Source organism: Rhynchophorus ferrugineus, unplaced genomic scaffold, assembly GCF_030347505.1.
Source record: "Rhynchophorus ferrugineus isolate W39M unplaced genomic scaffold, kcgeb_rfMv2 rfM3, whole genome shotgun sequence".
Lineage (NCBI taxonomy): Eukaryota > Metazoa > Arthropoda > Insecta > Coleoptera > Curculionidae > Rhynchophorus > Rhynchophorus ferrugineus.
In genome coordinates, this window is record NW_027472582.1 from 64,362,268 (window position 1) to 64,386,155 (window position 23,888).

General features: G+C 29.8%; 1 protein-coding gene across 2 annotated transcripts in view; it reads left to right on the forward strand.

The window, feature by feature from the left end:
- Positions 1 to 23,888, forward strand: part of LOC143192959 (uncharacterized) — a 474,490-nt gene that overhangs the window by 250,986 nt on the left and 199,616 nt on the right. For both annotated transcript variants that reach the window (XM_076398837.1, XM_076398838.1), the window contains exons 8-22: positions 2,846 to 2,890; positions 3,169 to 3,192; positions 3,315 to 3,359; positions 4,348 to 4,377; positions 6,293 to 6,316; positions 6,430 to 6,456; positions 7,443 to 7,481; positions 7,547 to 7,585; positions 9,200 to 9,238; positions 11,447 to 11,464; positions 11,767 to 11,790; positions 12,641 to 12,664; positions 12,893 to 12,919; positions 13,059 to 13,100; positions 15,206 to 15,238. In XM_076398837.1, coding sequence (XP_076254952.1) covers positions 2,846 to 2,890; positions 3,169 to 3,192; positions 3,315 to 3,359; positions 4,348 to 4,377; positions 6,293 to 6,316; positions 6,430 to 6,456; positions 7,443 to 7,481; positions 7,547 to 7,585; positions 9,200 to 9,238; positions 11,447 to 11,464; positions 11,767 to 11,790; positions 12,641 to 12,664; positions 12,893 to 12,919; positions 13,059 to 13,100; positions 15,206 to 15,238 — 480 coding nt within the window. The remainder of the gene's footprint in view (positions 1 to 2,845; positions 2,891 to 3,168; positions 3,193 to 3,314; positions 3,360 to 4,347; positions 4,378 to 6,292; positions 6,317 to 6,429; positions 6,457 to 7,442; positions 7,482 to 7,546; positions 7,586 to 9,199; positions 9,239 to 11,446; positions 11,465 to 11,766; positions 11,791 to 12,640; positions 12,665 to 12,892; positions 12,920 to 13,058; positions 13,101 to 15,205; positions 15,239 to 23,888) is intronic.

Below are 23,888 nucleotides of genomic sequence, written 5' to 3' on the forward strand. Positions count from 1 at the left end.
AACTTAATGCATTCTGGTCGAACTTCGATCACAAGAGGATAGACACTAGTAATACTAAATAGAAAAATATTATTTTTTGTAGGAAAATATTAAAAATCAAAATACAGGTACCTAATAAGTTAAAAGCCGTACATCTAATTTAATTATAAGACCTATTTTTCATAATAAATTAACCATAAAACTGACATACATTTCTGGATATAATGATAACGGAGAAAGAAATATTAAATAATTTGAAATTGGTGACTTTCGAACGGAACACTCCATAAAACAAACAGCATTGTTCGTGCTATGTTACAAAGGAAATGCCGTCTAAATAAATAGCTTTACGGTTCTGAGGACGTAAAAACTCAATCCATCCGATGCATGTCTGTCTGAAATAAATCAAAACTGGAACGATCATAAAGCAATCGTTATTTGCGCATACAACGAAATTTAATGGATATAAAGCAATTCGCTGTCATTCTATTTCGCCCTCGAGATCCTTAAAATAAAACATTTACAAGACGGGCGTGTGCTTCGAACTCTTACTTTTACAAATTGGAATTGACATAAAACACTTAATTATCTATACGGCTTAATATTTTCATGTTTCTATTAACGGACCATTAAACACGTTTCAAATATAGGGTGCGATATATGGTAATGGTTATAAATTGGCTACTCAGTTAATTAAGTTATTGATTCGTCATTGTTTTAACTGTGACGTTCTTCTGTAAGGTTTCCAATTAACCCGATTTTGTTAGGGGCAATTCAACCAAATTAAAAGCAACAGGACATTATATTAGTAGAAAAATCTCTATATTATCTGCTAACAATATCGAAAAGCAGTCCGCCAAAAATTTAACGGAAATTTTCTAATTCGACATCTCGTTTAAAAAGATTGTTAATTTGTTTTTTACTCTCAAATATATTTTTCAATATTTACAGATCAGCTATAATACTCCCACATATAAAGTTGTAACTAAGTTTTAGACGTGCGCGTCTCCAGATGGCGTGCCAAGCTTGAACTAAGAAAGGTTAATAAAATATGAGTTAATACTTTAATTAAACATTGTAAACTCCTAAAACAGAGAAAAACATCAGACAAACTCTTAATTTTAGTTCATTTTGGGTTTCACTTATCACAAAATTCTAATCTAAATAAAATAATGTTATCAATTATAATTTATTTTGACATTATAGTACATATAAAGAATTTACAGATGATTTAATAATTATTATTACTTATTATATGGTAATGATATAAAAATGTAGTGAAATCTTGATAAATGCAAATATAAATATAATATATATGTCAAATATTTATTGATTCCAATCCCTTCCCACATACTCCTCTAACTGATAAGTTTTCGTGCCTACAAAGCTTATTAAAAATTTACCTTTGGACTGTTTAACGCATATTGACATATCTCTTTTGGGGCATTTGACTCTCAACATGTGCATAATTTTAATAAACTAAATAAATAATAAAATGTATTGTCACTGAAGTCAGACCTCATCTTATATGTATCCACTTTTTAGAAAATTAACACTGAGAGCATCTTGAATGTCTAAAGCTACGTCCCAACTAAAGTCTCCTTTTTACCAACTACGCCTTACCTACCTAACCTACTTAAGGTGGGCTCCGAACCAAGGTCCTCAGCATTCAATCTACCGACTTCCGAGTGACCAACTTAGAAATCATCCCAGAAGATCTGGTCTTACCCAGACTGGTTACTGGTATGACTGGATTTCCTTTGTCGGATTTTGCACTCCTGCCTAGGACAATCACAAATATTAAACAGTCACAAACATAAATTTACGACCATACCCCTGCAGGATTCGAACCCGCCAAGACGGCCTATTATTATGTTTGTTAGGCTATTCAAATTTAAAATATAAGAACTTTTCCAGTAGACACCCCCTATAAAAAGAGTCTAGAAGATGTCTAAATATTAATAATGTGGGAATTAAATAATATATTAAACGATACAGTGGGATAAATACTATGAGTGTAACTTGACTGTTATAATCTGTAATTATAAAAATCATTAAATATTGTATCCTTGTAATATATAATTTATTATATTTATATAAATATTTATTATGTACCCATAAAAAAGAAATATTAAATTAACTCTGATTTTTTGGGGAGAAAAACAAATAAAGGGTGCTTTACTAACTTATTTAATTAATCTAGTCAAGCTTTATAATTGTGAAAACATTTACTGTAATTTGATAAACTATCATACTACACCAATATAAGTTACTGTTTCTTAATGTATTATTTATCGGAAAGAAGAAATACTTTCTTATTTATGCCGCTTCCACATCTAAGAAAAATAAATAGTAATATAGGCACTCATAAAAAGTATGTGGCATATCAATTAACTGTTAACAGCTGCAAGATCGCAGATATCCGTTCAAAGAAGTCATATTTTTAACTTTAAACATGACATTTCGCTTAAAATTATCACGACTTCCTCAACAAAACGCACAATTTTAATTAATTAGTTGTGGACGTTAATATTTTCCAGTATTATGTTCATCAGCTCGATTAAGTACAGTTATATTTATTATTTGTGCAAGTATTAAAATATGTTTCTAATATATTTTTACTTATTATCTTAAGACACAACGGTATAATAAATACCTGTTACAAGTTTATTTTTAGTTAATTGTAATTTTTTTAAATTACAGAATCTAGCAAACATATTATATCTTATCCGATCAATAATAAATTTTTCGTTAATTAATTTAAGTTGTTTAAAAATTAATTCCTGTTGATTTATTGTTTTATTCAAATTTAGCAATTACTTTTGTTCGATTTATTATGAAGTTAATATAATTTTTATTTTTGCAGAAGCAAGCAACTGCGGATGCTCTAGAGAAAGATAATGCAAGACAGGTAAGTTATAGTGAGAGTCTCATTTTAACGCATTTTAGATCTTGAATAAAATAGATAAAGATGTGAGATAATTTAGGTTTTATTTTAAAAGTTTCTTTACTTAATTGATTTGAGAAAACAATATACACGTTTTATTAACATGGAATTTTATACAGATGTTAATAATTAGTGTTCGTGAAATAATTCATATTTCCGTTTTGTTCAAGAATTCATAGGCGTTTAACTTAAAATTCTAGTTTTATTATGTTATATTTATAATTAGTTAATGTTTGTTTCAGCTAACTGCAAGAGAAAACCAAAAAGTAAGTAAAAACTATAAATTATTTTAAAAGAGTAAACATAAAGACAGTAATAAGCTTTAGACATATTTTAGCACCTTTATAATTTATTATCAGGTATTATTAAATTTTTATTCTCCTTTTAGATTGATAATATCGTGTCCAGGTTTATGCAGGTTTACAATGAAAAAGTAAGTATAGCAGGTGTACCGGAGAATCACTACCGATTTTTCTAACAGGTGTCACTAGGCTTGAGTATGCAATGTTATGATTTGACACATATGCCATTTTATTCTGCTGGCATAAAGCTTTAAAGCTATAAATGTTATATTTTGCGAAAGTAACACCGTCATAGATTTATACCTTTTTGAAAATGTCAAATTTCGTTCATGAAAACCTATGAAATCTTTCATGATTTCGTGCATTTGCGGCATTCATTACTTTCATTATTCAATAAAAAGAGAAAATCCTGAGGAAGTCATCGTTTGCTGTTAGAAACTTACCGTGAGCCTGCTCTAAACTTAAAAGCATTTGAGGCATGGTTTCGAACACTCAAAAGTGGCGATTTCTATTTGCAAGACAACGAACGTCCTGGAAGAGCGAAAAAAGAGGAAGATGCAAAATTGAAAAAAGAATTATTGGATAAAGACCCGACCCAAAGTCAAAAACAATTGGCGAAAGCGTTAAATGTGGCCGATTACGAGCAATAGGGAATTTCAAAAAGATGGAAAGATGGATGCCACATCAATTGAATGATAGGCAAATTCAAAATCGAAAAATCGTCAGTGAAATGCTGCTTCAAAAATATAATCGGAAGAAGAAAAGATCTATCCGTACTCTCCAGGCCTTGCCCCGTCCAACTATCAATTTTTCGCACCAATGAGACACGCGCTTGCAGAGCAGCACTTATGCCAATTTCGAAGAAGTTAGAAAATGTCTCAATAAATGGTTTTGCTCGAAGGACAAACAGTTTTTTTGGATGACATTCGTAAATTGCTTGAATGATGGGCAAGATATATAGAATTAAATGGCCAATACTTTAGATAAATAAATTTTTCTATTCTTTTTAAAATTATGTAGTTTTTACTATGTTGAAATCGGTACTGACTTTCCGGTGCACCTGCTGAAACACATTTCATCAGAATACTCATAAACTTGAAATAATGTAACATTTTACAGAATAATTCAGAGTCAGGAATCCAGAGTGACGTAAGTTAACTTCCATTATATCTTATTTTATGTTATTCACAATTATTGCGAATAGAAAAATTTATAAAACATCTCAGAATTTTTATATTTAATATGTTCGTATTAATCGTCAATTTTAATAATATGGTGAGTTGATATCAATATTTTCTTCTAACTTGAATATTTTTTCTTTCAAATATATTTTAGGTTCGAACAATATCTACAGCAGTGAACTCATGTCATCTATATTTATGACGCCAAAAAACGACAATGTTGTCCCTAATGCATATGCCATATCTGCAAAACAGTTAATATTAATTATCTCGCCAATTATATTAACCAAATGCTCATGTATATTCTCAACAATAATACACATGCTCATAAAGCTACAACTCTATAATACAATTTCCTACAGTTAAATTATATTAATTGTATACTGACCTTTAGTTGTTTCCTCTTTCATCACCCTGTCTTGTAACTGTCAGCACTGAATCATAATCAAATAAGTTCCATAACTAATATAACTGAAGTTCCATTCAGCCACTATCACTTTCTAAGGCACTTTTCAAGTCAATAACTACACTGTTAATTTCCAACCGAAGAGTGTTATTATAGACAATACTTTTCTCCATATATCTAAATAGTTCCTATTTGTGTATCTTTCTCGACCTGCATGTCTATTGTATGAATTCTTTACCACCTCCGATAATAATTCGATCTGATTGAATATGCATATGAAGAGATAGGAAGGACAACACTACACTCTCTGACGATATTGTTCAGCCTTCTGATCTACCGTGTATCTTTTTTCAGACCTATATCTAAAAATAAATTTCATAACATGCAAGTATTTGAAATTGTGACTTGGTAAATACAAATTACGTGTTTTATATGTAATTTGTATTTACCAAGTCACAATTTCAAATACTTAATTACAACCTTTGCGTATAGACTTGTTGGATCATGTACTATGGTTTGGTACATTGTTCATGAGAATAACTGATAGTTCCTCCTGTTTTTTCAACAGCTGATTTTCACACCAGAGCAAAAACTTATGGTTATCTTCTCCATGGTAGTCGCTCTTAGATTTGTTCTTGAAAACAGTTCCGTCGGTCCCATCTATTTCTGAAGCAATAATTAAAAACTAAAGGAAGTAATAACTGTCTAAGATAATGTATATGGAAGAGGGGAAATGTTACAATAAAGACTAATATCCACCGCTTTTGAACGCTTTTCTTAAAACTTGTATTCACATTATTTTCAATATAAAATCAAAAATGTATTTGATATACAACAATAATTAAATTAATAAATCTGTATATTAAAACATATTAATATATGCAGGCTATCTCAAGAACACAACATTCACTAACATTTTTTAAATTGAATTTAATTAAATCTAATTTCAATTAAGTGTGAATAATCAACAAAATATTGATAAGTTTAAATTACTGCATCACTGAACATTATAACAAAGTGTCATAAGTAAGATTATATTTAAAACTTCAGAGCTTTAAAGCGTCATATATAAGTATATGTTACATGATCTATCTTTATTTTTACGTTATAAACATAAATATAGAATAATAAATTAAATAATAATACATGTTCGTATATAACATTGTATATATGAACACTTTTAAAATTGATATTTGACTTTCAATGCATTATGTTTTTGTTCATGTACAATCAATTTGCCACAAAGGGAAATTTTTCCCACTAGGGATAAACTTGAGTTTTATTCACCATCAGACACGATGAGCTGCGCTATATAACCTACAATTTTACAAACTAAGCTGATATGAACATATAAATGACCCTATCAGACAGACTATAATTAGTTGTCTATACTTTGTAACTAAATGTTTCTATTATCAATAATTGTGACCCCCAATTTGAATATTGAAAATATAATATTGATTTTTTTTTTCTTTAGGAAAGTGGAGCAGCATCCAGTTTGGTAAGATTTTTGTAGTTCAATTATAACAACTATATATTTTACAAATTAATTTTTTTGATAATTAAAAATCTTTCAAAATATTATATTTCTAACTCACTTTTGGATTTTTTTAGAAAACGGATAAAGCTCCTCATGCTAACGTAAGTATTCTTTTTACTATTTATTAATATAATAGGTTGATCGATAAGTTCGGGGAATAACGGAACTCAGTTGTGAAAATATTTTATTTCTCTACACAATTTCATTGCACCTATTCTAATTATTCTCAATTTGTGCATTTTCCAACCTTCTATCCCAGCTATTACCTCTTCATTTAAAGTTAGAGAGAGCTAAATAGGACGAGTAAACTGGATATAATCAAATTATACTTTAATTAATTTAGCGATGTTTTTTTAGCCTTCTGATGAGGTCTTCAAGGAATGGGGATATTAATTCTTCACCAATAAAATTTATTTTCCATCTTAACGCTGTTCTGGTCAGTTTCTGATAACGGACTCACTTCGAAATATCGAATTCATGAATGAGCACCTTTTGCATCTTATTTTGATTCGTGGATATGGAACCAAGTCCAAAACTTGTATTCCACTTGATGATTAAGTTAAGTTTCAGTTTAAAATGAATTTATTCGCAAATTTTTGGTTATGTTCTTTTGACGACATTAGTTATTACGCTTTTTCTAGTCTATTACAGAAATTCTTAGGTAGGTCTGCTTGATTATTTTTTAATTTTTAGTGTGTTCCTCATTTATTTTCGTCGTATTAAAGCCGGTTCAATTTTGTGTTGAAAATATTTTTAATATCAGCTCCCAATCTATCAATAATTCATGTAGTTGAAGATAAAATATCAGACATAATTATAAATTATTAACTTTTTTCAATATTTCTCAAATATGGTGAGATTTCGAGAAGAATTTGAAGTTCTTAAACAATATGTTGCAGCAAGTGAAGCGTTCATTATAGTTGATAGATCCTTTGTTTTGTTCGGAGAAATTTTGATAATTAATGGATGATATTCCTTGAGCTTATTAAACAACCTATTAATCAATATTATATTATTATTTGAACATTTCATATTTAGTCAGTTATACAACTGAAGGTATTTAGTATTAATAGTAAGAATTTTTCAGGCACTAGAAGCCGTAATGGACTTTTTCAGTAAATACAAAGTAAGTAAAATAATATATTTCAAATTATATGTGATTGAACTGATTATAATAATTATTTCTTATAGGAGGAAGATTTTCTACATGACCATGAACTACCAGAACCGGTAAGTTATATATGAAGTTGTATACAAAGTTATCAAAATGTATTTAACCAATTTATTTAGTAGCATATAATATCTACTTTTTGGAAATATTTTGTCGACTATGAATTTCAAAGAAATACTAGGTATTTGCTATTATGTAACAGATGGGCCCAAAAGCCCCGGGCCTAACACATAGATGGCGCTAGTTTTCTTGAATTCGCCACTTTTTCATTTGCTACTAAGCTTCGAAAGAAAGCTGCTAAAATTTCATGATACTCTACACATAACTTTGTGACTAACACTGCTTTTGATATTTTCAAAACAAAAAAAATCAAAAACAATTTTGTGTTTTAATTTTGCACTGTTTTTGATGGGTAAAAATGACCGTTTAAGCGACTTGAAAAGTATTATAAGAACTCCGCTCCATCATAAATAACAATAAAACGTTGGTTTGCTGACTTCAAACGTGGTCGTAGAGACACCGATGATGTAGAACGCAGTGGACGCCCAAATGAGGTGGTAATACTAGAAAACATTTCCGTAAAATTCTCAAAATTGTTTTGAATGATCGAAAAGTGAAGTTGCGTTGCTAACATCGCAAAGATATCAAAAAAGCGTGCTGGTATTATATTGCATGAACGAATCGAAAACGATCGTCATCTGAGTGGACAGCAACTGGTGAAACTCGCCCGAGGTGCCCAAAAGCACATCAATTGGCTGGAAAGGTTATGGCCTCGGTATTTGGGACGTGCGTGATTCATTGACTATCTTGAGAAGGGAAATACTATCAAGAGTAAATATTATATAGCGTTATTGCGGCATATGAAAATATTATATAACGACCGCATATGACAAAGAAAAAAATTTGTTTCATAAAGACAACGCCTCATGTTACAATACAATCAAAACAATGGCAAAACTACATGAATTGAACTTCAAATTGCTCCCACATACATTGTATTTGCCAGATTTGGCTCCGAGTAACTACTGGCTGTTCGCAGACTACAAAAAATGCTCATCTGTAAGAAATTTCACTCGAGTGAAGAGTACGGTGGATGAGAAAGCAATTCGTAGCCCAATTCATGGATTTATGCCATCGTTTTCACTGACTTGTGACAAGGTGCATTGTCTTGTTGAAGCAGCACTTCCTTTTTCTTCAAATGCGGCCGTTTTTCGGCGATTTCGTCCTTCAAACGGTCCAATAACGCTATGTAATAGTCGCCGTTGATGGTCCTTTTCTTTCAGGGTAGTCAATGAAAACTATTCCATGCGCATCCCAAAATACAGACGCCATAACCTTTCCAGCCGACTGTTGCGTTTTCCCATGCTTTGGAACGGGTTCATCGTGTGCAGTCCACTCGGATGACTGTCGATTGGACTCATATAAAAATTATGCAAAACAGTTTATTTAATAAGAATTAATGTCACATAAAATCAGCGGGCGCTCTGGAAAGAATTTAAATCTTAAAATTGAATTTTATTTTCTAAAAACTTTCATTTAATGCAGAAATTTAATAGTAAAAATAAGAAATTAGTCATCATGTCTATTAATGATTAAATACTATATATAATTAAATAATTCTATTGCCCTTAAAAATATAGATTTTATAGACTAAAAAATTATGTTTATTTCAGGAGGAGGACCTTACAGATACTGAGGGTAATCTACAAGACGTAAGTAACAAATGCATTCTTAAACTAATAAATACAACAAAAGGCCGTGAGCTAGCAATTATATATTTGTTGAAAAAAAGTTAAACTAGGAATAGTTTGATATTAAAAAGCATTGTGTTCAAGGCAGGAGGTGTGGTTAATCATAAAGTTGTTTCTTTTTTTTCTAATATTTACAGTGTGCTTGAGTTCAATGTCGTCGTTCCATAGCTCCTCCTAGTCCGTTGCACAACTTTCAACACTTGTTATTAGTTTCATTAAGTTGTTATTTCAACGGCATACAAATTGATATTTATCGCGAACTCACGAACAAAAATCAGTAAATGATTGATATTAAGAATAGCATGAGGTCAACATAGTGAATGAAAGTATTTCTTAATATCAGTTATAGTCTCATTTATTATTAAGTTATACAATCATTTATGTAATCCGAGATGTAATATCATAAAAAATTCATGGGTAATTATTTGTTGTTGGATATTTTTAAATAAATAATATGAGTGCGTATCATAGAATGCGATCTTCCATATATAAAATTATAAGCAATGTTTGCGCATCTACCAACAGAAGGCGCGCGAGAAAGCAGATGATAGCGACAAAAATACTTAAAAGACATATTTTCAAAACACATAAAAATACTCTCCACTCTGACACATTTTATGTTTAACAAATATGAAAAATATTATCAGCCCCTTACAATATAATTTCAAATGGGGATATGCTTGAATTTTTATTCCTTAAAATATTCTATATAATATATGTAGATCACACCAGCTTCATTCAAAATGAATTACAAATTTTCATTTTTACATTTAATGTGAAAATATATGTATAATGACCCTTTCAAATTCTTTTGACTTTTCTTACCCACCAAAAGAATAAACACATTTTGTTATTTTTGTATTACAGTAATTTCTTATTTCTAATATCCTGTTCAGGTTGCTTCAAACAATTGATTATATTTAAAAATGCTGATGCATTTGCTGATATAAAATTGGATTAGCTATATTATATAACAAAGCTCTTGTTCCGTTTCAATATTTAAATATTTAATTGCAAATTATACACTAAGATGTCCTGCAGAATTTCAGATCAAAATGAAATCCTGTAAGTTATTATTACTTTAATACCTCTGCCGCTCTAGTGATTCAGACGCACGGTGGTAACATGGTTGGAAGTAAGCCTATTTAGCATAATTGATATTAAAATCATCACTCGAGCCCCAGAGAACTTCAGAGAGTTTCAACTTCAACAGGTAGTTTCAATAGGTTTTTATTTATGTAAAGACAAAAACAGAATTTTATATTACATAAACATATTTTTAAAAATTATCGAAGCTTCCTCTGATGTAATCTGTAACAACTATGAAACACAACAGCATAAAAAACATTACCATATACGAGTGTATGTCTCTTCTTCAGTTATGCGCTGATTATTCCATTTTAATCCAATAGCCTTATTTCTCAAACAGCTTTGGTGTTTAGATCTCAAGCAGTACATATAAAATACTTCAAACTTGTTAACATCATACACGTAATACTTGATTTCGTACTAACGTTGTTCTTCTTCCTGAGCCATGTTCTTATAGAAGGAAATGCTTGCGTAACATTTTGTTAATTTCTTAAACCACTGAAGCCACAATCTGTTCTTGAATTAATAATTAAAAATGCTTAAACATTTGCATTTATTCTAACTAGAACTTTTTGAGATTCATAATTGCCAGACTTCTTTATTATTTGTTGGCCACTTTTGATAGAAACAGCATAAGCCAAATGATCGAAATTTTCTCGACAGAGCTAAAACAAATAGTTGTAGTTTTAAATATGTATATATTATATGAGCGTATCAGCTATAATGACTTCTTTTCTATTATAGTGAGTCTTTTTATGGAAAAAGGCAAACTGTTATGATATATTTTTTGTATTACCTCCGGCTCTATTCTCGTTTCTTTTATTTCTTTGCTTTGTTGTACTTATATATAATATTTTTGAAATAAATAATTTTTAAAGCAATACTTCATTAAGTTCATTACCACACATATAATCCATTCTATTTACACTACACATATAACTTAATAAAATTTGCTACTATTGATTTAAACATTACTTAAAACATGGACTTGTGCTGTTTCTGCATCAGTGATGCTCTGCATGAGGTGTATATTTATTTATGATTTTAATATATTTATTTTTTTGTTTCCTGAACAACCAGCCGTCCACTAGTCGAAAGGTAAGAATCACAGAAACAGTTTCTGCTGTTACTTCTCCAGTGAAAAATTTGTGTTAAATACTAATATAAGGACTGTAAATTAATACAGATTTTTAGCGTATCTTACATTTTATTATTAAACATTTTTGTGTTACTATTAATCAATGTCGTCGCTTTTAGTTATTACTTATTTATGCTATAATGTAACAATTATTTCAATTATTTTTTGCGTCATATATTGAAAATCTTATAAAATTAAATTACAGTCTCTTAGTAATATAACTAAGAGTTAATAATAATATTTAATTTAATTTATATTTCAGAAAATCGTGGACATACCCGGAAGTGTAAGTAGTAATAGTAGTAGTAGTAGCAGTTCGTTCAATTAAACAGTTAACTCGCATCATCTATATTCATGACGTAAAAACGTCGCAATGTTGCAATGCTGACATAACGAAATTCTAATCTAAGTAAAATAATAAAACAAAAAGAAATTATCAAATATAATATATTTAACATTATATTACATCTAATTTCATATATTATCGAAGAACTTATTATTAAGCTACAATTAATTATACAGTTATAATAGTTTGAAGGTTAGGGTTGTGTTTTATTATATTTATGATGAGGTATGATTTATATTTATGAGGTAGACTTCTAGGTGCATTTTTTTACCTCATTCGTGTGTTCTATATACATTTTTCTTAATAAAACTAGGTGTAATCACTGCAATACTCCCTAATGCATTTGCCATACCTGCAAAAGAGTTCATTCTGTCCTCATATATATTAGCTAAATGCTCGTACATATTCTGAACAATTACACACACAAATCTTTCACACTCTACAATACAATTTCCTGCAGTTATTGTAAATTAATTTTATATTTGCCTTTTGTTGTTTCCACTGATATCAGCTTATCTTGGTTGTCAGCATTGAATCATAAACTCACATTCAGAAAGTTTCATTTTATCATTATTACTTTCGAATAACTAAGCTGTTAATTTTCAATTTAACTTCATCATTTGTCAATTTCGTCTTATTCTTTCCACATAACCATAAATATAATATTTAACGAAGCTGCATTATAAATTTATTTAAAAAAAAAATATATATATATATATATATATATATATATATATATATATAAACCATATAAAATGTATATTATAATAATTTTAATTTATATTTTCAGACTTATGCTGAGAGAGTAATGGGGGTAAGAATTATTTTACATTCTTTTATGCTTTTAATAATTTTGCCCAGAGAAATTAACAAGCTATTCAAATGCTATTTCCCTTATGTTTGTTAAAAACACATTTGTGGATTTTATCACAATAAAATTATTTAAATTTCCATTAATTTAATATTAATATTATTAATACATTTCTAATATTATACTTAAAATTATTTTTATGTAATTCTTTAATTATTTTTTATTTTTCAGTTGCAACAGAAGATATCTAATTATACGGTATGTATACACTTAATTATTTATTATAATCACGCATAGTCGTACTAAATTTATAAAACTAATTATTGTCTAAAAATGAAATTATAGTAATAAAATATAAAATGTGCTTTGTCTTATACCCATTTTTTATTTATTTCAGATAATACAAAAGCTGAAACGTGTGTTTGAACTTGAAAAGAGGGTGAGTACATCTTTATTCAATATTTTCCGTATAATGTATAAAGCTTCTATTAAATTTTTAACTATATGTATTAAATATGTAACTAATTTTCACATACCCAGTACTTTTTAAATAGTTTTTTGAGTAAACCGATCCAGTATTTCAATTTTACCCCATACTGTGCATACCGAGGTTTTTTGTAGAGTTTTTTCCTCAAAATTATAGCTTTACATTCGCAATCTATTGTAAATGTAACTCATTTAATTATATTCATTGCATATATCTAGGAATGTTGCAACATGTAACTATATTTTCTCATGTTAAAGTATTATTACTTTAATTATTACTTTAATTATTAAAGCTTTATTACTCAGATAATCAATTCCTCCCTATAACTTTAACTCTCACCCCTTTGAACATCGCCCTGTATATGTTGCCCCTTCTACCTATATGACAACATATATTGTGAGTCTGTACAAAAAAACATATTCACTTTGATATTGCTTCAAACTTACCAATACTTCAAAATCACTAAAGAGCTTGACAGATTCTTCTTCATCCACTCGAAACATTGCAATACAAACCAACAAACACCATTTACCTCGCCTAATTCTCCAATTGATTGGATCATCATTAATTTTCGCTGCTTTTGAATAACCTCAGTTGATTTTAAAGGCATACAAGTGGTTAATGGATAGACAACAATAATGATTTTTGTAATGTTTTCTTCCTATACTTTCCAATACTTTTTTATGGCCAGTGGAAAATTTTCTTTTTTCATGATAAAAATAATAATAAGTAAATTCACATCAGTATCTATAAATGTGTTATATCACAATGGATGTCACCAAGACAAGACAAAATTTGACATTCTTAATGAAACAATGAATGATACTAAGAGTTTAATTGAAAAGTCCCCGGCCTGACACATAGATGGCCCTACTAGAATTAAATTCATATGCTTTTTAGTTAGCCCTAACCATCAAAAGATGCGTATATTAATTTGACAACTTTCGGATTATTAGTTTGTGAATTATAGCATTTTGAGTGAAGCAACTTTGGTTATTGTGAAAAAATAGATAAAACGGAATTTCACGTGTTGATAAAATTTTGCTATTTGAACGTAAAAAATACAGTTGAAACAAAAAGTCAACTGAACGTGTACATCATATCATTCACGAATATTTCGAGGTATGAGAAAGCTCTGTGCAAAGAGGGTTCCGCGCGAGCTCACTTTTGACCAAAAACAACGACAAGTTGATTCGGAGCAGTGTTTGAAGATGATCAAGCGTAATAAACCTGAGTTTTTGCGTTAACATGTGACAATGGATGAAACATGGCTCCATTATTTCACTCCAAAGTCCAATCGACAGACATTCGAGTGGACTGCACACGATAAACCCGCTTCAAAATGTGGAAAAACGCAACAGTCGGCTGGCAAGGTTATGGCGTCTGTATTTTGGGATGCTCATGGAATAATTTTCATTGACTACCTTGAAAAAGGAAGGATTATCAGCAGCAACTAATACATAGCGTTATTGAACCATTTGAACTACGAAATCTCCGTAGAAACGGCCGCATTTGAAGAAAAAGAAAGTGCTTCTTCACCAAGACAATGCACCGTGTCACATGTCAGTGAAAACGATGGCAAAAATCCATGAATTTGGCTTCGAATTGCTTCCTCATCCACTGTATTTTTCAGATCTGGCCCCCAGCGACTATTTGCTGTTGCCGGATATCAAGAGAATGTTCGCTGGGAAGAAATTATCTTTGAGTATAGAGGTGATCGCCGAAACTGAGGCCTATTTTGTAGCAAAGGACAAACCGTACTATAAAAATGGTATCGAAATGTTGAAGGTTCGCTGTAATCAGTTTATCACCCGTGAAGGGAATTATGTTGAATAAAAAAAAATATTTTGCCAAAAAAATTTGTTTTACTATGGTAGGCCGGGGACTTTTCAATTGATCTGTTATATTATAGTGAGGAACAAGACATTTTTCTTTGAAATCAAATCATCGGGAATATATGCATTATACAAAAATGAATATTAATCATTGTTAATCTATAATTAGAAACTAAATATAGAATAATATACTATTTATAATTTACCTTCCTTATTTTACAGAGGAGGGACCAATTGCTGGCTATCGCACAAGAGGTGAGTACATTATCAAATTGCTATTTTTTTCCATTTAATATTAATTAATATCATACATTATCAACTGTCATCATTAAATTTGTCTAGAATTGTTTATTAATAACTATTAATACATTTTTAAACATAATGCTTGATGTTTATACTTAAAAGGTAAATTTTATATATAAAACATTTTTCTTAAAGCTTTTTAATCAAATTCTTTAGTTTTATACAAATATTGTATCTCAATAGATATTTCAATTATTTTAATTTATATAACTGTATATTAATAAACAAGATAAAATAGAGCTCAGTTTACGCATAATTAATGGCTATTTACTTATATTTTATTTAACGCCGATCTGTCAATATACAAATGGATAAATTATAATTATGAATACATGCTTTAATAAATAACGGTACATTTTAATGAACCACGACAAAATGCTGTAATTTCATAGAAAATAAAACTATCTACATGGTTTTTATATTTATTTTCTCTCTTGCTAATTAAATTAGTTCCTGTTGAGTTACACCAAAGAGCTATTATATCCACGATAAATTATATAAGAATGTATTGGCATTAAATGATTAATTATTATTTGAATGCATCATATATTATTAACTTCACATTCATTGATTTTTGTTTTCGTAAAAATATTCTTCAATTTTTTCAATATAATATAATACTCAACTAGTAATTTGGATGCTTTTAATAGAATTTTTTGATTTTGATTTTCCGAAAATGTTTTTGATTTTTGTTAACAGACTTCAAAAAATGAGAAGGTTCTATGCTTAGCTGTATATATATAATGTATGTTCGCTGATTTTTCCGTCATTTGTGGACCGATTTTCAAAATTTTTTATTCAAAAGAGTGCACTTGCAGGGTAGTCCCATTGGATCCAAATCTGGATATGTTGGAGAGAATGGGGAAATCGAGGAATACGCTAAAGTTTCAAAGGCGCGTACAAAATTTTCTCATATTTTTTATCTAAAATAATCAGATATTTGTGTATAATATTATTGTTGAACTGATCTGATGGAAACTCGAAAGGCGTTCAGTTCACAAGCCATTCAGTTTGCTTTTTAATTATTAACTATAGCGTACAAAACCTCCTAGAAATATCATAGACATTTGCTTTTATGACGTAATAGTTAAAGCGTTTAGGTCCCACCCGGAGGGTTCGATTCCCTACTCGGAAAATAATTTTTTGTTGTTCTAGGTTAGTTAGAAAATGTATCAAATCCCCTAGGCTGGGTAGCAGAATTATTCAGAAAATATCTAAAACTAAAAAGAGAAAAATAAAATATTTTTAACAAAAAAATTGAACCAACTTCAAAAAATAAATGATAATAAATTAAGGAGTTCCTATTAAAAATTAAAAAAATCCGGCTTGGTGGCGTAGTGGTAAATGCGATATGACGGTCCTCCTACTGTTGCGATAGCCGCGGGTTTCAATCAATTCACTTTCGTTAAAAATTAATTTTCATTCATTAAATACCTGACAAACCTGCAGAACAAATCGAATCTTACAGACCTATTATTTTGCTACTATCTGCAATATCAAAGCTATTTGAGAAACTGATATTTAAACGTGTTAAACATTTGATAACAATACCAGATTTCCAGTTTGGTTTTCGAAATCATCATTCAATAATCGATCAAGTGCACAGAGTAACTGCGGCTATTGAAAGAGCGTTTGAGGAAAAGAAATACTGCCCTGCAATATTCCTGGATGTCTCACAAACTTTTGATCGGGTTTGGCATTTGGGATTAATCTGTAAGATGAGCAAATTGTTCTTATTCGTTATTTGAATTACATTAAGGCTTTTATTATTATTTGAATAAATTAAAATAGCTTTATTATTTTATATTTTGATAACTTTATTCTACTAATTTATTTGGTTATATAATAAGAAATATGAGCTAGGCTACTGTACAATATTATTATCTTGAAGACTTTTCCAGTATTCTAGCTTACTACATCTATTTTTTACTATTTGTTTTTTATACAGATACTTCGGTATTGGTACTTATTCAATAATTGCTATTTTTCATTAATTAATACAATATCTTAATATTATAAAACATTTAAAAATATAAGTTAACATTTTCGATATAGCAATAATATTTGGATTTTAAGATAAATAATATTCCTCATTAAGATAAAATCTGTTTGCATATAAACAAAGGAGTATTTCGAAGTTGAAACGTCCGAATATCATTTTTTACGTGTCTTAACAGCCTTCGGACTAATTACACCATCCATCAAACATTAACTGTTCCCTGACTCGTTATGGGTCCATTGTGTTCAACCTACGATAATGCACCAGCATGCATATTCATTTCGTAAATTTCCATTAAGCTCACAGAGGTAGATGCAACGAACTAAATGTTAAAATAATTATAGTGCGCGTACCGCGAGTTGAGTAATTTCTGTAGAAAGTTTATGACATTAATCGAGTAAACGGATAAATCTCATTTAGCAAATACACGTTGAGCATTGTTGAAAAGTACTACTAAACAATTTTACAACTTTACGTCCTCTAACTGTAAGACATCAATATTTATTCATGATTAAAATGCAAGTCATTAAGGCAACTGATAAAATGTCATTTAATACACGGTACTATTGAATTTTGTTAACTAATAAAATTATATTAAACCTATTAATATATAATCAGTATATCTCTAATATTTGTATTAAACATTAAATTATGTTCCCTTGGTAGGTTAAATCGTACTCATTTTTAACCGACAACTACGAATCTACAAAAACTACAAAACTACTATTGTTGATTTCTACATTGATAGCAATATCTTGATACCTAAGGAAAACTTCGACTTGCGTCCTCCAAATCAGTATATTTGATTTAGTTTAAGTCCAAGTTCTTTTCGTTTAACAAATGTGTGTATTTTATAATCAGTAGTGATTTTTGGGATCTATAGTTCAGCTATACTGCTAGGAGATATTGGGCAAAGTATATTGTCTTACGCAACTGAATATAATGGATATAGTTCAGGGTGTTCTTCGTCGTATTTTATAATAAACTGCATAATGTGAACAATGTGAACTTAATATCTGCAATAGAATATTCATCTATATCTCTATAGGCCACATTTTGCCAAAAGCTTGAGATACATCCAGCAATGACGTAGTCGAACAATATTATTTAGCATGTAAGTCTTGATTTAGTGGGTTTTCAAGTATTAATAATCTGGAATAATATTTCTATTTTTAGTTACATACAGTAACAGTACATAAGTAAACCTTTAAGTAAATTGTAACGTTTTTACGTACGTTTTTAAAAACTTACGGTTTCTCAAAAACTTTAGCAGATAATATGTAATAAGTTCATAGGCTACTAGGAGATGAGAGTTCTTCGGGCTAGAGAATCATAATAATTTCAGTCAATACCAAAATGTTAGGAGCCGGCTTGGTGGCGCAATGGTAAAGGCGATAGGACGGTCCTCCTACTGTTGCGATAGATGCGGGACCGAATCCTGCTGGGGCATGGTCGTAAAATTGTGTTTGTGATTGTTTAAAATTTCTGATTATCCTAGACAAGAGTGTAAAATCCGACAAGGAAAATGATCCCAGTCACGCTGTAACCAGGCTGGGTAAGACCGGATGTCTTCTGGGATGATTTCTAAGGTTGGTCACTCGACAGTCGGTAAGCTTAATGCTGAGGACCGTGGTTCAGAGGATACATTAAAATATATTTTTAAAAAATGTTAGGAAATTATCTTATTCGTGATTTTACATTAAATGTAAATGTTATTAACTGTATAATTCTTGTGGAATTTTTCCGGTTATTAGATCATATTCAATAACTTTTTTAAGGTTAATTTCTCTTATTATTATTTCTCTAGTTTCCTTAATTTCTTCATCTGTAGCTAATTCAGACGGGAAGGACTTAAATACATTTTTTAGTGATTAATTTTTCAGATTTTTATTTTGTTTGTGCTTGTTTACTATAAGCTTAATAAGTGTATCTTAAGTTTGTTTCTTTCAATTTCTAGTTTCTCAGTTGACGTATTCCTCAAAAAGTTGTTTGTTTTGGATTCGTTCTTTCAACTGCTTTATTGTTTTGTTATGTTTTGGAAAGGTTGTTTATAAAGTTTAAAAATTGCAATATTATTATTTTGTTTTGCAGGTATAGGTTCAAAATTCTGCTTCATTTAGCCCGCAGGATTCGCAATCATTTATCAACTATTATAGCTATAATATATTAAGGATTCTTTTTCTATGAAATCTTATTTTTACTTCTATTCTATTGCAGCTATTTATTGCAATCTATAATAGATACTAACTGAAATAGGTCCACTAGCATATAAAATATTTGTATATTGAACAATTTGTAAATTAACATACAGTTTTTTTATTGAGAGATGCAAGCATAAATGCTCTACCATAACTTCGACAGATAATATATATAGATACAATTTACATTTTGATTTCAACAAACATGTACAATATATTTTGGTAATATTTCAATTTTTTAACGATCAAACAACGTAATCAGAATAATACAATAATGTTAACATAATAGTTAGAAAAATAAAAATTATACTAATAATAAAAGCAGCTAGATATAGATTAGAGTAATATTTGATTAGTGGCAACTTCCAAAAATATTTTCAATAGCACCACGTTTTTAGAAAATAGATTTTTTATTATTACGAGAATTATAATGCACAATAGATACAAATAATAAATAGGACCGATAGTTACATATAGCAGTAATTTTACAACAGATGATTTCATTTTATATTAATATAAATCGGAAATAAAATAAATTATTTAAGAAGAAGTTACGTTATTTGAAGAGGATATAAAAAGGCTTCAAGAAACTTTAGACCATATGTTCCAAACAGAAAATGGATTAATCCACAATATTATATTATGTAAGGTTATATTCTACGAATAGAAACTAAATACAATAAAATGATATAATACTGTTCGATGATCGAAGTGACTGATAAATGTCCGGATTACCACAGGGGGTACTACTTATTTTCTGTATAGTCATTGTGAGAAATTGACGGTAGCATTATATGGATTAACATATAAATTCATTTTGATTAATTGATACAAAAGAGTCTAGGAATCAACGGTTGCGCTTGAAAAAACTATTATTAACTACGGTATTTTATAATTCTTAATATTCATGAGAGGTGGCGCGGGAAGCCATGCTTAGTTCACAGTATAATATTTGATTCAATATTGTTGCAGTTTGATAGCATTTTTTCATAACATAGCTTTTCCATCGCTGTTTAACTCCAAAGAGTTCACTAGATAAACTTTCTTTTTCTCAATAAGTATTGTTACTTTTGGATGCAACATATATAAGGTTTTTTTATGAGTTTGCTCTCTTTATTTTCTTGGTTTTTATTTCTTTGCAATAATGTTTGACTATATGTTGTTAAATACCGAAACGCTTGAAGAATGAAGAACCCGTCCTATTTACCAGATTTGACTACTTCCGATCTTACTTTTCTATGAAGCAATCACAAGAATATGTTGAGAGGTTTAGAATTCTTTTGAAACAGTAGCCTTTAATCGACAAAACTGTCTGCCAGATAATGGGACAAATTTGAACATTTTTACTTTTGAAGAATATCAGTTTATATATTTAAGCAAATGATTTATTAACAACTTAATATCGCAGCAATAAGAGCTACATTTTTTTATTCTTCAATTAAAGCATTCATTATTAAACTATAGTATTTTACACCGATCAAAATTACTGATATATGTCCGCTGTCTGCTGTACTGGTAGTACTGGTTTCTGTTTAGTCATTCTGAAAAAGCGGTAGCACTATGTATTATAATATGTGTATTATTTTGAATTTTATTGTTATCTTATATCTAGAAGTCTGCCAACATGTTTACCTTTATTACTCACATGTACAAGTCATTAATTGTAAAGATAATTGATAATTAACGTATATCATATAAATATTTTTAACAGCTTTTCCCGTTTTCTAGAATTGGTTCATTAGTAATAGAATATTAATCTTTAAGCAACAGCTTTTTCGTAAATTTTATGTAATTAAAGAAAGCAACGAAATATGTGAAAAATGATTCAAGTGTTATTTTGAATTGGATTGAATTCAAAAATTTGTTTATTATTCTTCACAAACTATACAATTTTCATTAGCATTTCTCACCATAATCCTTCCAGTTCCGCGCAGCATTATTAACACTCCATAGTACATTAGAGATGAGGACATTCACAAAGCTCTAGAGATATCAGCAGTAAGCGAAAAAATTAAAATGTATGCGACAAACGATCAAGAAAGACTGAGTGATAACAGAAGTGTGAAACACTGGACGTTAGAAGTGTTGGGCACCGAAAAAAATATCGATATTTCGATATATCGATATTTTGAAAAATATCGAAATATCGTTTTCAATATGTAAAAAAAAGCCATACATATATCGATATATCGAAGATAAAAATATAGAAGATAAAAGTAGTGAAATATTGGTCATAAGATGAAAATTAAGTTTATCAAAAATTATGTTTAATTTATTTTGGATAAATATATCGATATAAATATATAAAATGTGATACATCGATATTTTTCTGCATCCCTAACGGACTTATCCGGAGATTGAAGAGATAAAAACCCTTTGAACTAATATAGTTATTGGTGAAATCTATGCAGTGTTTAAAAACTATACAAAACTAAATATTCTAGCCTTAGTTTTAGTTCTTAACTTTAAAAACACTATGAAGGAAAAATTATTAGTTAATTGTAGATAATAACTAGTAGTAATATGTCTCTCATGTGCTTTTGTGTTTAAAAAAAAATTTTTATTATGATTCGAAATATTTCTGTAAGTGTCCGTTTAACTGTTAACAATCAAGAATATTCATCAAAGAATCGTTTCTGTAATAATTGCATAATTATCTCGAGTAGCATTATATACACGAACGCAATTAGGTCAGCTTTCCTATTTATTTATGGACGTATTCAAATGTCTGTTTATGACAGAGGATTCATTGACGCTGAATAAAAATGTACCAATTTATTTTGCAATTTAACGCTCTCTTATATTAGCGCTGCTCAAGTTTATGCCGTCTATAAAACGATTTTATTCCTCATATTGATTAAGGTGACTGATATATGTCTGCAGTTGCCTTGGGGATTGACAGTTTTGCATAGTCATTTTGTAAAATTGACGGTACAATTGTACGTATTACTGTTTCGGTTATTTTTCTTATTTTATCTAATTATGTCTAGAAAGTTATATGATATATACAAAATACATCTAAACAATATTTATTGGTCATCATCAATGAATGAATCTATATGATAATGAATGGGGGAAAAAGGCATTACGTTTTTTTAAATATTCATCAAAGCGATTATATTCCTATACATTCCTGATTTTCATCGATCACTTTTTGTTACTTCTCTGGTGAAAGTTTCAAGCAAGTTTCCACAGCGGTGCAGCATTTTACTAAATATATTCTCAGTGTTCTCATTGATGATAATTTCCATAATTCTGTCAATATTTTTAATCGCCTGTTCTAGTTGTGTTAGTTGTTACAGCAGAAGAGATAATATAAATTGAGGCAAAAATCTCGCTACCATTTTGATTGATTTATATTGATTTGATTTATTATAGATGCGCCACAAGAACGAGCAAAAATAGTGACAATATTTATTGAAAATAATCGTTCCATTATTGTCACTCAGCGGAAATTGCGTCAATAATATCCTAATCCTCCAGTGCCTCACAAAACCACAATTTATCGTTTACATGCGAATTTTTGACAGTACTGTACGACAGCAGACAGGCGTCGTTCTGGAAGATAACGGACGTCCCGTAACGCTGAAAATATGCCTCTGCTGCGCGATAGTGTTGCAGAGTTTCCAGAAACACCAATTCAGAGACGTGGTTCCCAGTTACACATTTCTGCACGCAGTTTAAGGCAAATTTTGAAAACTAATTTGAAAATGTTCCCGTACAAAATTACAGTAATACAATCCTAAGGCTGTCTGGGGAAATTGAAGATTTTTCGTCCAAATTGATAATGAGCGATGAAACCCATTTTCTTCTCAGTGACCACATCAATAAACAGAACAATCGGTTTTGGGGAGCAAAGAATCTCCTCAATTAATTCATGAAACATCATTGCATCCACTAAAAACAACTGTACGGTGTGGCATTCATGCTGGGAACATCATTGGTCCCTATTTTTTTGAAAATGACCAAAGTGTAGCAATTACTGTTACTGCTGAACGGTACCAAGACATGATTCGAAATTTTCTTGTGCCTGAAGTGGAAGAGCAAGGACTACAGGACATGTGGCTTCAGCAAGATGGAGCCACAGCACACACAACTCGTTCAACAATTCAATTATTGAATGACGTAGGGGGAATTTTGCCCCACGTTGTATATCGACATCCTCAGTGAGGAAGTTCTTACTATGACTAACATATTACTGCTAAACGCTGTCATATTCCAATAAGATAATACGTTCATACCCAGCCAAAAATGTTTGAAAAGCATCATCCAAACATCTTCCCTACCTAGCAAAATCGCCAGGCCTCAACAAAATTAAATCATATGGGAAGCTTTAGAGCAAAGAATGAGGTGTGGATTTCCATCTCTAACATCATTGAAACAGTTGGCGGATGTTTTGGTACAA